We start from the raw sequence: 18,807 nt of genomic DNA, 5'->3' as shown, positions 1-18,807 counted from the left end.
TTAACCACTGGGCTGCCAGGGCACTCCCAAGAAATGTTGAGTATGTTTGTTTTTATGATGATGGAACAAGCAAGTAAAATGGAGTAATAGTAAAGGAGCAATGGATTAGAAACTAATTAGAATATCTAAAGTAAATCTAGAGAATTCTTCTAACATATAGGACAATATAAGGTGAGAAAAGATCTAGAAGGGAGGTGATAGAGCCCACCCAAGGGTGTATCTTTAAAAAGCAATATTTAAAGGGCCAAGACAGGTGTAAAGCTTACAGTTTGGAGAGCTGTGGGGTTGGATGGGAACAGTTTTCCTATGCAGTGGTCTGTGAACCTGCATCAAAATCTGGGACTTGATGTAGAATCAGGACTTTACCCAGACCTACTGAGCTGAATCTAAAGAGGAGGTCCAGGGTCAGTGTTTCTCATAAATTTCCAAGTAATTTTCACACACACACCAGTTTTAGATCCAGTGGGTAGATAACAAATTTCTAAGGTTCTATTGACATCTAATTCTTGGTGTGGTACAAAAGACAAAACATGGACTTTGAAGTAAGACAGATTCCAGCCAAACTGGAATGCTCAACATTTAAGCCAAACAAACAAAAAGAACCCTACCTAATAGAAGGGGGGCTTACCAGGTGGTTCTAAGGGTAAAGAACCTGCCTGCTAATGCAGGAGACCTAAGAGATGTGGGTTTGATTCCTGGGTCAGGAAGATCCCCTGAAGGAGGAAAAGGCAACCCACTCCAGTATTCTTGCCTGGAGAATTCAATGGACAGAGGAGCCTGGTGGGCTACAGTCCATGGGGTCTCAAAGAGTCAGACACCACTGAAGCAACTTAGCACGCGCACACCCAGTAGAAAGCAGGAGAGAAAGATAAATACTGTAAGATCCCACTTAATATATGGAATATGAAAAAAACTGAACTCATAGATTCAGAGAACAGATTGGTGGTTGCCAGCAGCAGGATTTGGGATGGAGGGAAGAGGGGAATGAATGAAGGTGGTCAAAAGACACAGACTTACAGTTATAAAGTAAGCCATGGGGAGGTAATGTATAGCATGGTGGCCTATAGTTAATAATACTGTGTTGCATGTTTGAAAGTTGCCAAGAGAGTAAATCCTAAAAAAAAATTGTAACTATATATGCTGATGGATATTAACTAGATTTATTGTAGTAATCATCCCTCAGTATATACAAATATCTAGTCATTATGTTGTACCTGAAACTAATCTTATATGTATTTGTACCTCAATTCTTAAAAAATAAAGCAAAAAAGGGAAAACAAGTATAAAATGTGTAAAAAGTGAAAAATATAGAATGGATATAAATACATTAGTATTTATATTAGAATGAATTATAGTAAATTAATTAAATTCACCAACTAAAAAATAGAATCTCAGATTCAGTTAAAAAGCACTATCCAATAAGCTGTCTAAAAGAGAAACTTAAAAACAAAAGACAGAGAAAGATTGAAAATAAAAGATGGGGAAAATATGAACCAAAAAAAAAAAAAAAAGAGAAAGAATATTAGTATCTGACAATATAGGATATAAGGCAAAAAATATATAATGGACAAAGAAGGTCATATGCTGGTAAGAGGAATAATAGAGCAAGAAGATACAACCATCAAAAACATGTATGCACCTAACAATACAACCTCAAAATACACAAAGGAACAACTGAAAAAAAGTAGCAGAGAGAAATGACTACATCAAATTATAGTTAAAAGATTTTAGCCACGTCTTTCAGAAACTGATAAATCAAGCAGACATAAAATATACATAATGAAATTTTGAATCATATAATTAATAAGCTCAAGCTATGAAGTATACATAGAGCTCAGCACCAAAGGAATAGTTAGTAAATATTAGATTCAACTATGTGAAAATGTGAATATGAGAACTTTTTGCCTCTTAAAAACAGTTTCATATTATTCCTCATAGTTTGTTGAAGGAATTAAACTAGCTCATGTCTGTAAAGCAATTAACACAATGTCTAATTTAGTCTCCTTTGGTATTTAGTTTACAGAAAGAATACTTTCCTCAATTATTAGTAAATGGATAAGTGAGATCCAAAAATTCAGTCATGTGAAATGTGAGGTCACAATTTGTTTTTTAAGATTAACAAATGACTCATATAGACCTAGCTGGTGAGGAATTTAGGGAGCCAGCTGCCCTACCTGAATTCATGCCCAACTCAGCTGTGATTTGGTGCCACCTGGTGGTGGTGTTGGAGCCAACATAAATATTGGTAGGGATAATTCTGAGTCCAGAGGCAGCAGGACAAGATCAGTGATCCCAGAGATGTACCAGTTTGTAGGCCAGATTCAAAAATTCAGCTAGGAGAATACTGACGACTAGAGACTCACTCTTCACCCTTCTTTCTGAAACAACTTCCTATGACTTTCCTTCACCTTCATGACCTTGACCTCCATTCCAAGATCCCCTTCCCCACCGTAGCATAGCCCTTTAACCCCCACCTCTGACCCTTGGGGCTTCCTTGGTGGCTCAGACTGTAAAGAATCCACCTACAATGCAGGAGACCAGGTTTGATCCCTGGGTCAGGAAGATCCCCTGGAGAAGGGAATGGCTAGCCACTCCAGTATTCTTGTCTGGAGAATTCCGTGGACAGAGAAGCCTGGTAGATGATAGTCCATGGAGTCACAAAGAGTCAGACACAACTGAGCAACTTTCACTTTCATGACCCTTATCCCTGCCTTGTTTTCAAGTAGAGGCTAGATAGGAAATGGGGGCCAGTTGCCAATTCTGCAGAATATCTAAAATTATATTTTAATATAATGGGGTTTATATATTTTTTAAAAATGAGTTTTTACTGTGTTTTATCCAGGGTTCCCTGAATGCTTGCAACATAGCAGCACTATATTTTTTATTTTAGTGTCTTTGATTACTACAAGTATTTCTGGTTGGTAATAAAAAGCTTTTACTAGATAGAAACCAATTGAAATTCAAGGGAATTCCCTGGTTGTCCAGTGGTTAGAACTCAGTGCTTTCACTGCAAGGACCCAGGTTCAGTCACTAGTAGTCTGGGAGCTAAGATACCACAGGCCACATGGTGTGGCCAAAAAAAACCAACATATCAAGCAGCAAAAATAAGGGAAGACAGGCAAAAGTAGAAAAGTTCATCCAGAGAATATTAACCCTATTACATGAATGCCGTGAAATTTTAGATTTATAACTGCTTTTGTGGATGATCTCTTATTGCCCGGTAGGATCAGAAATTCTTAGTTCGGTTATTTCTTTGTTGAACTTCTCGATGTGGAGGAGCAGCTTTCCCTTTCTTGTATAAACATGCTGCCCTGCTCCATTATTTTCAGGTGCCCCCCCCCCCCCCCCCCCCCCCCCCCACCGAACACACCTCCTAGGCTTCTTGGAAGCTGCATGGAGGGGCTCGACGACAGAGGGGGTAGTGATCAGTTATCATTTACCTTTAGTTTCTGTCCCCATCACCCTTCCTGGCATCCTCCCACTTTTGCGTTACCTGGGTCACTACAACAGAGTCAGGGCAAAGCAGTCTGAGAGACCGGCAGAACTAACATTTTGAGATCAGAGTCTTCTTGCCTTATGGCTTCCAGAGGTCACAGGTTTCTTCAATGAAACTGTCATACACCAAGCTGAGTGTCAAATCTTGGGAGATTCGTGGCACAGACCAGCAAAGGCCTTAACCTGTCCACTGCCAATCGCTTTGATCTTACCTGTTACTTCTGCCCCACCCTCTAATTTCAGGCTCTCTGTGTTTTATTCAAAATGGCTGTTTAAAGTTTTCCAAATAGGATCTGCAGTTCCCTGCCATAGCTACTGCCTGAAGTTTTGCCCACTCAGAATGCCCTTCACCTGCCCTTTGTGGGTCAGAATCCCTCAGCCTTCCTGCGGGCTCCCAGGACAGCCCCTTCTTCACAGAAGCTTCTTGGTTTATTCTGACTCCTCAGTCATCCCCACTCTGGGTCTCTCCTGTGATGCTGCCTTCTGTGTTATATCCGTTTTCAGGGTTCATGATTGATTCCTGGGCTAGAATGACATCTCTTTGAGGACAGGGACCTTGTTTATCTGTTTCTTAATTCCCCAAAGAACTCAAAGCTTTGCAGTCGTAGGTGTTCAATAAATATTTGTTTAACTTTGAAAGCCTTTGTCACATTAAAGCCGGCCAGGCCATCTTCCAAAGAAGTCTCACCTCCTCCTGCCAACTGCATGGGTGCCCAGCCCTATATTTAGGTACTAAATGGTCTCCCCCACCTTTCTCTACAGTTGACATGAGCCAAATTCTGTCACTGCAAAAATTCTCCAGGAATATAGGCATTGGGAAAGCACATTCACTCATCCCAGCCTAGATTAGCCATCTCTTTGGCACTGAAATAATTTGCTTACTTTCCTAATGTCAAGGCTGAATAAATGCAGTTTCCACAAGTACAAAGTTTACTTACTGAAAACCAGGATTGCATCAAGAATCTCATGAAGAACGTGCGTGGTTATAGAAGCTGTACCTTTTATGTGTCTTAATTTTTTAATATTTAAATATTATTAAATCATTAGATATCAACTTGGATGTAATATATTTTACTATAGACACCATTTGAAAACTTCAGTATCTCTAGAAAAATTCAGGAAATACCAACTGTTTGAGTCTTAGGGAATCATAACATAAACACCACATTTGTCCTCAAACATGGGTTTCTCCCTGCCATCATAGATATACCATTTAATTCTGCTGTTCCTAACACCTTCTTTTTAAAAAATGTTTGTAACCTTACTGGAGGCAAGTAACCCAGAATTTCTCTAATTTCTAGTGTAAAACATTCAGGGGGAAGAAGCAAGTAATATGGATTATTGGATTCCTCTGGTAGCTTTCCTCAAATTCACACACTTGAGTTCCAAAGCACAATCATTTCTCTTTGCTCCATGCTGATTATATAGGTCAGGAGGGTAATAAGGTCATTTATTTGAAGGATTTTCATCTGGTATATTTCTAATATTCTTGCCCCATTCCTGACCACTGAAATCAGTATTACAGGGAGACCCGCATCTCTCTCCCTCCACCCAAGAAAATGATGAAACAAATGTAATTTGAGTCTGAACTTTCTGCTCCCAAATTTGTCATCTTCGCAGAGCACAAGGGTTATATTGCTTTAGTCCTTCACACCAGTAATGACTCCTGTAATAACATTAGTCCTTTAAACCAATGATGGCTCAGTAATAAGTAGCACTGTGTTTATTATTAATATTAACTCAATGCATAAAACCTCAAAGGTATTACATATTTTTTTCAAAAACCTTATTATTGAAATCAGAAATTGCCCATGGCAGAATCAAGAAAACACGGGACATATACTAATAAAAGTAAATGTTACATCCTACTATCAATATATTATTAAGAAGATGCAGTGTTAGATACTAACACTACTAACATACTAACAGTGTTAGATATCTATTTTACTGTAAAAAAAAAAAACAACAAAAAACGGAATTTTTGATTAATTGGCTGAACTGGGATTTCCTTTCTAAAAGATTTTCCTGGTGCTTCTTTCCTAGGAGTCCGCAACATAGAGAAATTCTGAAGCTGTTTTATAGTAACCTCAGATCAAATATGGTCAGTAAGTATGTGTGCCAAGAGTATCGTTGAGATACTAATCTATATTTTTATTCTCCTGGTATTTCCTCCTTTCCCTTCCCTGTCTCCAAGCAGGTATTCCCATCTGGGTTTATTATCTTGGTGAAGGGACGAGATGGAGCAGAAAGTTGAAATTGCCCTCAAGCTTTTGTTTCTAAAATCTTAAACCCCAGCAGGGAGAAGATTTGAGCCATAGGCACAATGCGTGGGCAGAAGCAGGAGGACCCTGGACACGGTGGTGGGGACGGGCAGGCTGCTGTGTGGGTGGGCTCTCCAGCAGCCTGGCTGGGAGGCAGGCCTGCCCCCAAGAAGCTGTGGCTGTGGCTGGGAGCTGTGACCGCAGCTGGGAGCTGTGACCACAAACTATAGGCGTTACATCTGACTTTGTTTGACCATGTGAATTTCAGTCACTGAGCATTATAAATCTAGGCAATTTTACACAGAAGTCCAGGTTGGAGCTTCTCTTGAATAATTAGCAGATTTGGCCACACTGTGTTCAGTCTCTTATGGCACCAAGGCTGCCTGCCTTAGATAAGGAATAAATGCTCTAGTTTGCCAGAATCCCTGGAAGTCATCGCTACACTGATGCCAGGCGTTAGTTGTCACTCATCGTGACACTGGCACTGTTCCCGGCAATAGAAAAGGGTCCTCTTTACCCCAGATTTTTTCCGTAAATGAAGAAATGAAACATAAACTAAAGATGGCTCAGGAAAGAAACAGAGGAGCCGGTGCACTCCTCCATGGAAGGGAAGATGTTCTTATGTGTCTGATAGGCAAGCTGCACGCTTCACTCGCGAGCTCTCCCAGCCTGGTCCCTGTAGGCATTTGGATCATGGCTCCCGCGTTCCAGGCAGCCTTGCAAAGAGATGACCGCGTCCCTGGTTGGGCATGGCAGAGCCACTGCCTGCAGGGTACAGCATGCAGAATGATGGACGGCTCAGCCAGAACCCATGTGGGCAGATGCCTGGAGGCCAGAGGCCGCTGGAAGCTTCTGGTGGGGGTAGGGAGGACTCCAAAAGGACAGGGCTCAAGACAGAAAGTAAATTAGAAAAATCGTTATTTCACAGATGCAAGTGTACGGACTGAGATTTGCATGCAGCACCTTTTCTTTCTGGCTGATTGGTTACTTGGCTCAGGGCTGTGATGGCACCAACATGCACTCATGGCAGAGGCGACTGGGGCCTGTCCTAGAGAAAGACAGCAGAGACACTGTCTTTTCCTTATGAGAGGGGTAAGGAGAAAGGACATGAGGGTTGGGGGCATCACATGTTTTAGAATTACATGATGATGTCTTTTTCCCTTTCCTGGGTGGAATTTGAATTTAAAGTGGTGTCTTCCAGACAGCATTCAGGACCATCATATGAACCTTTGTGCTTTTGCTGCTAAACTAGAAATGTGTTTTTCAAAACCTTAACTGTTATGTGCCCAGGCTAGTTATTTCAACAGTTTGCTCACCCCATTTATAACCAATAAAAATAACTCTCCTTTATTGAACTTAGCTTCTGCCAACCACTCTGCGGTGCTCCCCATAGCTGCCTGCCTCATTTAAAACCATCCTGCAGGGTGCCCCATGCCTTGACAAAGGAAATGGATGCTAAAAGCTTAAGCAGCGTCCAAAATCCCACACTTAGTACATGTGGGAGCCTGAATTCAAATCCAGGGGTCTGTCTGACTTCATGAGCCCTGCACTCTGCAGCCAACATCACCTTGATGTCACCATCAAATGTGATGGCATTTATCACCACCTGCTACCTGCAGGGCAGCAGTAGGGCTGGAGGCATGGAAATGTGAATGCAAAGGGCCAAGTCCCCAAGGAGTAGCAAAATTAAATTAGGCACATTCTTTAGAAAGAAAAGGGAAAGCATATTCATGCAGTGACAGAGATGTTAGCAGTGATCCTTGGAGTTGTGGTGTAGCAGAGAAAGCCACCATGTCAGCAGATATTCACTCTGGGACCCAGTGCTTCTGGGATGTTAGGACTGAGTCCAAGTGAGCTTAGTCCTTTTTCCCCACTGTTATGAGTTATACTGTGTCCTCAAGATGATGTTGAACTCCTTACCCCCATTGTCTGTGAAACAGGGTCCACTTGGAAGTAGAGTCCTTGCAGATACTCAAGTTAAGATGAGGTTATTAGTGGGGGGGTCCCTAATCCAGTATGACTTTGTCCTTCTAAAAAGGAGAAATTTAGACACAGAGACAGATATGTACTGGAGGAAAAGGATGGGAAGATCCATGGAGAATATCATCTAAGAACCAAGAAACTTCTGAGGCCCCCAGAAGCAAGGAGAGAGCCCTGGAACAGAGCGTCTGCATAGCCCTCAGACAGAGCCTATCCAGCTCTTGATATGGGACTCCTATCCTCCAGATAACCACGATGGTATGATCAGACACCCTGGAATGCAAAGTCAAGTGGGCCTGAGGAAGCATCACTATGAACAAAGCTAGTGGAGGTGATGGAATTCCAGTTGAGCTATTTCAAATCCTAAAAGATGATGCTGTGAAAGTGCTGCATTCAATATGCCAGCAAATCTGGAAAACTCAGCAGTGGCCACAGAACTGGAAAAGGTCAGTTTTCATTCCAATCCCAAAGAATGGCAATACTAAAGAATGTTCAAACTATCGCACATTTGCACTCATCTCACATGCTAGCAAAGTAATGCTCAAAATTCTCCAAGCCAGGCTTCAACAGTACATGAACCGTACATGAACAGTACATGAACCAAGCTGGATTCAGAAAAGGCAGAGGAACCAGAGATCAAATTGCCAATATCCGCTGGATCATTGAAAAAGCAAGAGAGTTCCAGAAAAAATCTGCTTTATTGACTATGCCAAGCCTTTGACTGTGTGGATCACAACAAACTGTGGAAAATTCTGAAAGAGATGGGAATACCAGACCACCTGACCTGCCTCCTGAGAAATCTGTATGCAGGTCAGGAAGCAACAGTTAGAAATGGACATGGAACAACAGCCTGGCTCCAAATAGGGAAAGGAGTACGTCAAGGCTGTATATTATCACCCTGCTTATTTAACTTATATGCAGAGTACATCATGCAAAATCCTGGGCTGGGTGGAGCACAAGCTGGGATCAAGATTGCTAGGAGAAATATCAATAGCCTCAGATACGCAGGTGACACCATCGTTATGGCAGAAAGTGAAGAACTAAAGAGCCTCTTGTTGAAAGTGAAAGAAGAGAGTGAAAAAGTTGGCTTAAAGCTCAACATTCAGAAAACGAAGATCATGGCATCCGGTCCCATCACTTCATGGCAAATAGATGGGGAAACAGTGACAGACTTTACTTTGGGGGGCTCCAAAATCACTGTAGATGGTGACTGGAGCCGTGAAATTAAAAGACGCTTACACCTTGGAAGAAAAGCTATGACCAACCTAGACAGCATGTTATAAAGCAGAGACATTACTTTACCAGCAAAGGTCTGTCTAGTCAAAGCTATGGTTTTTCCAGTAGTCATGTATGGATGTGAGAGTTGGATTATAAAAAAGCTGAGCCCCGAAGAATTGATGCTTTTGAACTGTAGTGTTGGAGAGAACTCTTGAGAGTCCCTTGGACTGCAAGGAGATCCAACCAGTCCATCCTAAAGGAAATCAGTCCTGAATATTCACTGGAAGGACTGATGCTGAAGCTGAAACTCCAATACTTTGGCCACCTGATGTGAAGAACTGACTCATTTGAAAAGACTCTGATGCTGGGAAAGACTGAAGGCAGGAGGAAAAGGGGATGACGGTGGACAAGATGGTTGGATTGCATCACCGATGCGATGGACATGAGTTTGAGTAGGCTCCGGGAATTGGTGATGGACAGGGAAGCCTGGAGTGCTGTAGTCCTTGGGGTCTCTAAGAGTCAGACACAACTGAGTGACTGAACTGAACCGATCCTCCAGAACCATTGAGACAATAAATTTCTGATGATCTAACCCATCCAGTTTGTATTATTTTATGATGGCACCCCCAGGAAAGAAAACTATCACCCAACGTGTACACACTTTAAAAAAGAAGATTCTGTTGTGTGGGTTTGTCATTGTCCATTTCAGAGACCTGCTGAGCAGGGCTGGTACCCAGCCCCTGGGAAGTCTGGCATCATCCACATGCAGCCTTGAGCAACTACTCACATTTCAAGCCTCAGCCCTCAGTCCAACCAGCTGGAGTGTCCAGTGCATGCATCAGTCACAGCAGGGGGGAGCCACTTGAGATACTGCAGAAGGCAACAGGAGGGATGATGTTGAGGCTCTGTGGAGTCCAGTACAAGAGCATCATGGAAAACATGAATAAACAGTACAGTCAGGTAATACCAGTTAGGCTGAAATAGGGGTCGTCTACAGTAGAAGAGTAACTAGAACACTGGGAGTACAGGCCTGCCTGTGGGAGAGGGATGGTGAAAACCCCACAACAGTGTAGACATTTGGCTGGGCTTCAAAGGATGAATAGGACTTTACAGGGGCAGTGTAGAAGCATCACAAGCAAAGGCAAAGAAGATAGAAATGCCCAGCCTAAGCAGGAAGGTGTGCCTAAGGACTCCCTTGTGTCTTAGAGTAGGATGGAATTTTCTGAAAAGAAAAGATTAAATTCTATTCTGGTCAGTACTGCTGATGTTTCAAAGAACTAAACTGGGAAATAACCAGACTTAATTGGGAAACAGTAGAAGAATTAGTACTTAGGATATAGTATAAAGGAAAGTGAAGTCGCTCAGTCGTGTCTGACTCTCTGCGACCCCATGGACTGTAGCCTACCAGACTCCTCTGTCCGTGGGATTTTCCAGGCAATAGTACTGGAGTGGATTGCCATTTCCTTCTCCAGGGGATCTTCCTGACCCAGGGATTGAACCCAGGTCTCCCACATTGTAGACAGACGCTTTACCGTCTGAGCCATCAGGGAAGTCCTCAGGATATGGTGTAAGTCATGCCAATTGCCAGTCATACATCTAGAGTCTGGCACATATTAGCTTGAGATAATTATTTGTTAAATGAAAGAATGAATTACAAGCCATGTCATCTCTCTGGGCTTTATTTTTTCCCCACTTGTTTAAAAATGAGGTGGGTTGGTGTGGGGAGGTAGTATGGCTACTCATCTCTCTCAGGTCTGTGATCAAGAGCAAACAGAAGGACAAAATGTGAAAACACTATTATTATAGATTAAATGTTTGTGTCCTTCACAAATTCATATGCTGAAGCCCTAACTGCCGATATAATGGTATTTGGAGATGGAGCGACTAGGAGGTAATTAGGGTTAGAGGATGTTATGAGAGTGGGGCCCTCATGATGGGATTAGTGGCCTAATAAGAAGAAGCTGCCTGCCAATGCAGGAGACATAAGAGACGCAGGTTCGATCCCTGGGTCAAAAAGATTCCCTGGAGGAGGGCATGGCAACTCACTCCAGTATTCTCACCTGAAGAATCCCACAGACAGAGGAGCCTGGCCAGCTATGGCCCACAGGGTCACAGAGAGTCAGACACGACTGAAGTGACTGAGCATGTATAACAAGAAGAGATACCAGGGATGGAGCTTGCTCTCTATACACCATGTAAAGACACAGCAAGAAGGTGACCATTTGCAAACCAGGAAGACAGCTCTCACCAGAGCCCATCATGCCAGCACCCCGATCTCAGACTTCAGGCCTCCAGAAATGTGAAAAAATAAACTTATTCTATTTAAGGCACCCAGGGTATGGTATTTTATTATGGCAGCCTGAGGAGACTAAGATAGCTATGGAAAGAACTTTATACCTGTGTGATATTATTCCAGAGTTGGTATAGAATGGTGGATGAAATCCTCAACTGGGAGGTGAGGGGGTTCTGACATGTGGCCCAGATCCTGCCAGGACTCAGCCACCTGTCTTTGGGCTCTTCCCATATAACACATAGGTGGTATAGGGGCCATTCCAGGAGGCACCATTCACATAGACCAGGAGCTGTCCTGCTCCAAGCCTTCAACCATTTGTTTCTTCATCTATAGAAAGGGGAAGAGAAATGGGACATACGATATCTAACAACAATTCACTTATTCTTCCAACAACCGTTTGTTGAGAATTGATTATGTCTCAGGCACAGAGCCAGGCACTTGGAGATAGTGTAGGATCATGGTCTTGCCCTCCAAAAGTTTACATTCTACTTGAAGAGACAGACAGAAAGTCCATTATAGCTTCATGTGAACAGGGTCTCTGTGCCAGTCAGCTCAGGCTGCCATAACAAAATACCATGGACTGAGGGGCTTAAACAACAGTAATCTATTTTCTCACAACTCTGGAGACTGGAAGTCTAAGATCAAGCTGCCGGCAGGGCTCTCCTGAGGTTGTCTTCCTGGCCTACAGACAGCCACCTAAACGTCCTGACATGGGCTTTTCTCTGTGTAGGCACATCCCTCTTTGTATAAGGATACTAGTCACATGAGATTGAGGCCCACTCATATAACCTCACCTAATCTTAACCGCCTCTTTAAAGGCTCTGTATACAAATGCAGCCACATTCTGAGCTACACCGGGGGTTAGGACTCCAACCCCTGGGGGGACTAGGTACCGGGATGGGAGGGGGCACAGTTAAGTCCGTAATAGCCTCTATGACAGGGAGATTCAGAGCAGGGACCTCCACCCCAGGCTGGACCCACGAGGCCTCTTGAGGAAGAGAGCTAAGCTGCTGAGGAGTGAAGGTCAAGGCCGGAGGTGAGCTATCACGTTCGTGAATACAACTGTGTGAAACCCTAACCTTGTAAATTTTCCTCTTTGGTGGACTCTGATTTATTTTGAAACCTGTTTGGCCTTTGGTAGGTGTGACATACCAAAAGGAACCCCAAAACATTGTTCCAAAGGTCAGTGTGCCTTGGGCAAGCTACCTTTTCTTTTTGCCTCGGTTTCCTTATTGGTAAAACCAGGCTGTTGGCATCTATTATTTCTCAGGCCCTAATGTGCCATGATTATAGTGAAATCCTTAGACATATTTGGTTACATCTCTAAAATACTGTGCTGACATTTCAGAAGTTTGTGGAAAGGAGCCGTGGATTCTGTAGCCAAATATTATATTTACTTTTGGAGTATTATTACTGAGATTTCTTCTAACTCTCTTTTTTAAGTCAAAACAATAGATTGATGAAGGGGAGTCAGGTGACAGGTGTCAAGTCAGGCACTCACACCAATGTTGCATGACTTAAAAAAAAATTATTTGTATATTTATTTATTTGTTTTTGGCCATGCTGGGTCTTCTTTGCTGCACAGGCTTTTCTCTAGTTGCAGCAATCGGGGGGCTACTCTCTAGTTGTGGTACATAGGCTTCTCATTACAGTAGCTTCTCTTGTTGCTGAGCATGGGCTGGAGGATACTGGGCTCAGTAGTTGTGACTCATGGGCTCTGGAGCACAGACGCAGGAGCTGTGGCGCACAGGCTTAGTTGTTCCGCAGCATGCAGATCTTCCTGAATTAGGGACAGAACCCATCTCTCCTACATTGGCAGGCGCATTCTTTACCACTGAGCCACCAGTGAAACCCTGCATGACTTTTAGCTACTCCAGGGTGACTTGTTCCTTAGGCCAAGGTGACAACTCTTTTTTGGTGTGTGTGGGGGGAAAGGGTTACAAAAGCAATAAATGCTCATTGTTGGGGGACAACAAGGAAATCAAATATTTCACAAAGGTGGAACATGGAAAAGGACTAATAAGTTCCTTCTTTCTACCATTATATACCTCCAGGGTAATCACTGTTACCCCTGTGCTTTCCAGACCTTTTCTATTCACACCCAGATATAGGTACATACATGTTTTCCTTTCTTTCTCTCTTTTTTTTTTTTTTTTTACAAAAGTGGGTTTATACTACATAGAGATCTGTAATTTTCTTTCTACTCAATATGTCATAGACACTTTCTGTACCCATAAAAAAAGAGTACCTTCCTCTTTCTAAAGCTGAGATAGTGTGCCATAGCATTTGTCATCATTTTGACTATTTTCCAGGTTCTCTCCCAATTTTTCTGTTATGAATGATCCTGCAATGAACATCCAACATTTGCTTGCAATGTTGCAGTGAACATACAACATTTGTTTGTAGTTGTAGCCTTGGTTGAGTTAGGATGGATTCCTAGAAGTAGAATCACTGGATCTCAAGTTCATTTCTACGAGATATTTAATTTTACAGAGGAGATTTCAGGCAAGTCAAATAAGACTTTAAAAATGTATATATATGTATGGAGAGCATTTCATTTAGAGTCTTTTGGCCCAAAGCAAGAAATAATTTCTTAAAAACCAGCCAATTACTAGAGGAGTGTATACCTCCTTTTTTTTTCTTTGTTAGTGTACTCTGATTGGCTGGGAAACCAGCCTCCCCTTGCTCCCTGCTTCCTGCCTGTCGCTTTGCTGTGTGATCTGTGTGGGGAACTCCTCCGACTGCAGGCCTTTGGGCACCCCTCTGGGCTTTGGGCCCTGGTGGCTGCAGCGCCTCCAGCTAGCACTCTGGGTTCAGAATGAGCTATCGTTCAGATTGGCATTTTTTTTCTCATTTTTTTTCTCAAGGGCTTGAAATTGAGACTGGGATTGCAGCAGTTTTCACGCTCAAGATTTCCTTTTGCAGACTCCCTATTGTGCAAGCCAGATATTCTACTAAAATCATATCTTAATGGTTATGCTGGGTGCTTAAAATCTCAAGGTGCTATAAATTATTCGATAGTTCTTCTATACATAAGGAAAACTGCCCAGCACAAATTCTCTGCAACTTTTCATGCAACACCTTTTTTTTTTTTCTTTCCCACACTGGATCATGGTGTGTCATTTATCTGCTCCAGATTCCACTAAAGGTGGGGTTGGTTCCCCTCACACCCCATTCCCAGCACACAAAGGGTTAAACTGAAGTCCTTGAGCCCACCTTCCCAAACAAAAGTCAGTTTTGCAAGTTACTCAGCGAGATGTCTTTCAGTAGGTTCTATTTAATAAAGTTAATACAAGCTTCTCTGCTCCTCCTTTTTCCCTCTTACTTCATTTGTGAGTATTCACGGAATCTGGATCTGCCAGCTACTTCTGTTTGAAGTTGAAGGCTTGGCAAAATTATACATCCAGCAGGCAAGTAGTAAAGTGGAAATGTCTACAAGTAACAGTGAAATCTGTTGCATTGTTTTAAGACTTAACTACTGGGGGATACAAAGTCCTATAAATACTGTTGAGGCAGCTATAAGTACATTTTATGATGATCAAAAACTTTAGAACAACAGCTAAAGGATATGTGAAACCTGATGTCTATCTGCCACTCTTAATTATATACATTGATTGATATTAAAGATATCCCACTCTTCATTAAATGCTGGATAATTTTGAGTTTTTACATTTAGTGTTTTATGTGAGTCCTTTGTATGGCCAAGTAGCCAATTTACTCCCTGCTGCCTTTTACTCAGGTAAAATTGGAAATGCATTCATTAGATCAATTGTAGCAGCTCTAATTTGAAATCTTGAAAAATGCATTTCTAATGAAGAAATTTCCAATCAAGCAGACCTCTAAATCTAAGGTTTTTATTTTTTTCAGGTCTTTATACATATCCTTATGAATCATTAGCAGTCACTCCTGCTGACTTCTTAAGATTACATCAAGAATTGTGCTTTTTAAAGGCAAGAATTGTGCTTTTTAAAACCTCATTCCTCTCCTCATGTTGTTATTTAGTCTCCAAGTCATGTCTGACTTTTATTTGACTCCATGGACTATAGCCCACCAGGCTCCTCTGTCCTTGGGATTTCCCAGGCAAGAATACCAGAGTGGGTTGCCATTTCCTTCTCCAGGGGATAACCCCGACTCAGGGATAGAAGCCGCATTTCCTGTATCTCCTGCAATGGCAGGAGGATTCTTTACTACTGAGCCACCAAGGAAGCCCTTCTCCCCATCTTACTCCATGTTTATTCATATTTTTTCATAAGGCATTACATTTATCCAATAGCACTTTCAAAAATATTGTTTTTCAAAGACTCTAAGATACAACTGGAAGACGACAACTCCAATGCATGCTTTTACCTTTAAAAAAAAACTTTTGTCCTGCTTTTTCTCCTTATTAAAAAAAAAAAAAAAGAAATTCATATAAACATACAAAACCATTTGAAGGTAGGTAGTTTCCTTTCCCACACTGCAGTAACTTCCATTTTTGCTAACAACTCATTTGGAATAGCTTACTTTAAGTAGCAATGTTCATCCAGTTATGCAAATTAAGATACATAATTTACAATAATACTCAAGGTCACTTTGTAGTTTCCTGAGAGATTATGTTTTGAAAAGTCAGTTTGTATCAGTTAACCACGCTGCTTGCTTTAGATGCTATAGAATTATTGTTATTTCACAAAACTTCTGGTTCTGAACAATGTGAAAAGGAAATGTTCATTTTTAATTATTTTATTTCCACTGATGTATTATTTAATTTCTCCTCCAATACCTGTTAATGATTGGCTATAGATATATCCTATAACAAATTCCATCTAGTCCCCTTTGTAAAAATGTAACAAGGTCATTTTACATTTTTAAAGCACTAAGTAAAGTGGTTTAAAAATGCAAAGTGAGCTTAAATGATACTCTTAATTCTTCCTAACTCTTCCACTGGGAAACCCTAGAAAACTGAATTAATGAAATGCAACTTATACTTTTTAAATTCTAATTATAACTGTCACATTAAATTGAAGGTGAAACTAAAACTGCTATATGTTAACTAAGTCAAGCAATGTACTATATCATACATGTTATTTAATGTGCGAATGTTAAAAGTCAAGTTCCCGGCAGAAATAGAAGTGCCTCCATTCTGTCTTCAGGGAATGTATAAATTAACCATTCTGCCCAAGCGGTCCTCCTCCCTTTCTCCCTCCGCCCTATTTTAAATGTAGATAGGGCGACTCAAGTCTTTTGAATTTGAAGGGCTGCTATCTCGGCCCCATTCTTTTCATCATCCTCTTTTGAATGACACTGAGCACGTATGGATTCTTTTATAAAACACCCCCTGGACGCAGGGCTAGGTTCTCCCTGCTGCTTGCTAATTTTGCATAGCAATTAGTACTGACTTTTCAAAATCAGTTCGAGAATGTTCCACGTAGAAACTCAAAGGTCTTAGATAACCACTTGCCTATAGATTTCAAACCCAAAGGGGAAGAACTTGCATAATTGCTAAATTCCCAGTTGGAGCGGTCTGGAAGAGGATACGTAATGCAAAACTATACGTTAATTCAAACCCTCCCCGCGCCCGGGCAGCAAGGAGCCAGCATATGCCTTCTTTTTAAAATCTATTCTACCAATTCACTGACCGCGCAGGGCCGGGCCACATGGTCCTCCCTTGCAGCCAGTCAGCTGTGAGCAGCAGATGGGATCATTTGCATTTTTCTTTTTATACTTTCTTCGACCCGCAAATTAAAGGATTTTTAAAATTTTACATTCTCATTGTTTGCCTTAAATATAAACGTGGCTTAAATGTTGGGTTGGGCTTCCCTGACCCTCACACACCACACCCCTTGAAGTCATTGAGACTTGAGAAAATACCCGAGGGGTAGGTTTCGTTATTTATCAACTTGGAATCTCCAGTCCGGGAGTCAGGAGTAGAAAGAATGAGCCTTTATTGAGTTGGTGACTCGTGTTTTTCTATTTTAAGCGCTCGGCGCAGCTATCCCGTGGGTTTGTCTGTGGCATGTGGGTCTGTGAGCCCGCGCACTTATGAATCTCAGACTCCGCAGCCTCAAACCTCAAAACTTCGGGTTACAAGTAGAAGGCAGATTTTAGCTCTTAGACTTACAAGAGAGGGCGGCCACCCTACTGGGGGAGTGGCCAGAGCCAGTGTTTCCCAGCGCCGGGGTCAGTCTCCCGCGGCCCGCCAGACTCCATGCAGGCTCCGCGGGGGCCACTAGGGTCCCCGCGCCCCGAAGTCTTTGTGCCCAACGGACGAGGGAACACTCGCCCGGGGGGCACAGGGCCACGGCCGAGATCCCAAAAAATGCGGGAAAGGCGCGAGCGCGGAGGGAGGCGCCCCGCACAGTCGCCGATCCGCGGAGGGGGAAAAAAAAAAAAAAGTAGAAAAAGAGGCTTTTCAGGTCAAACTCCTCGGGTCTGAGAAACCACGTTTTAGAGAAATGAGTCGCGGGGGGAGAACACACGATGTGCAGGGTACATTGTTAGCCAGCGCTGGCCCGGCGCACCGTGGGTGCGCGGCCGCCGTCCCCCGCCCTGGGCAGCGGGCGCGGGCCCACGTGGAGCGGCGCGGCACCGGATGAGCGCGCTGGGCCGCCCGGGTCCCCGGAGTGCGCGCCCCAGCTCCCTGCCGCGGCCGTTCACGCCCGAGCGCCGCCGCCGGTCCCGCGTGTGCCCCGCTGAGGGGGAGGGGCGGGCTGGGGGTGGGGGCGGAGGGGTTGTGGTTCCACTGCAGCGGGGGCTCCTGTGTCCTTGTGCGGAAATGACACACGGAGTCCCGTCACGTCACGCGAGAGCGCAGCGCACGGACACACACAAAGAGAGGGGAAAATACACGGCGCCCGCCCGCTGCCCCCAGCAACTCCCCGGGCCGCCCCGGCCTGGCCCTCCGCGCGCGGCCCCCACTCCCCAGCCCCGCGCTCCCCCTACCCCCCACGTGGCGCCCCAACTCGGCGCGGGCCCGCTCTGCAAAGTACAGAACTCGTGTCCCAGGTAAGTGCGGGGCGGTTCAAGCCGGCCGCGCGGTGGCGGCGGCTCCGGAGCAGACGGACGGGCTAGTGGCTGCAACATCCATGCCGGGGTGGGGGGCGGGAGCAGGGGAGGGGACGCGTAGGGGGGCTGCCCGGAGAGCGCTCGGCGGGAGGGGCGCCCACCCCCGCGCAGGGCCGAGTCGCCGGAGCGGGCGCCGGGCGCCCACGGGCTCGCCGCGCCCATTGTGCCGCGCGCCCCTTTGTGCCCGCTCGGAACGCGGCGGCTCCATGGCGTTCCGGGGAGCACGCGCGCCGCGCGGGGGCGGGGGGGAACGCGCAGTGGAACAGTCCGCGCCGCCACCGCCCCACTCGCGCCGCGCGCCGGCCTCGCACCCCCGCCGGGCGCCGCGATGGAGCGGCCGGGGCCGCCGGAAGGCTCTGCGAAGCCAGCGGCGGACTCGGTGTCCGCGCTCCGCCGGGCTGCGGCTGGGAACGGGCTCGGCGTGCAGAAGGGGGGTGTCAGAGCAGGAGTAGGGGGCGGGGACTGGAGGAAGATACGGAGCAGGGAGCGGGAGGCCCGAGAAGCCGCCGCTCGGAGGAA

At 44.4% G+C, this 18,807-nt stretch overlaps 2 protein-coding genes across 2 annotated transcripts in view; both read left to right on the top strand.

The window, feature by feature from the left end:
* PDSS2 (decaprenyl diphosphate synthase subunit 2) overlaps positions 1-8,089 on the top strand; it is a 284,208-nt gene extending 276,119 nt beyond the window's left edge. The window contains exon 9 of the mRNA XM_025294671.2: positions 5,539-8,089. Coding sequence (XP_025150456.1) covers positions 5,539-5,553 — 15 coding nt within the window. The 3' untranslated portion in view covers positions 5,554-8,089. The remainder of the gene's footprint in view (positions 1-5,538) is intronic.
* Positions 8,090-15,450: 7,361 nt separating this feature from the next.
* Positions 15,451-18,807, top strand: part of BEND3 (BEN domain containing 3) — a 35,686-nt gene continuing 32,329 nt past the window's right edge. The window contains exon 1 of the mRNA XM_044924361.2: positions 15,451-18,228. The gene's annotated coding sequence lies outside the window, so the exon portion shown is untranslated. The remainder of the gene's footprint in view (positions 18,229-18,807) is intronic.

Source organism: Bubalus bubalis, chromosome 10, assembly GCF_019923935.1.
Source record: "Bubalus bubalis isolate 160015118507 breed Murrah chromosome 10, NDDB_SH_1, whole genome shotgun sequence".
NCBI lineage: Eukaryota > Metazoa > Chordata > Mammalia > Artiodactyla > Bovidae > Bubalus > Bubalus bubalis.
Note: the sequence above shows the minus strand (reverse complement) of the source record. Positions and strands in the feature narration are given on the sequence as shown.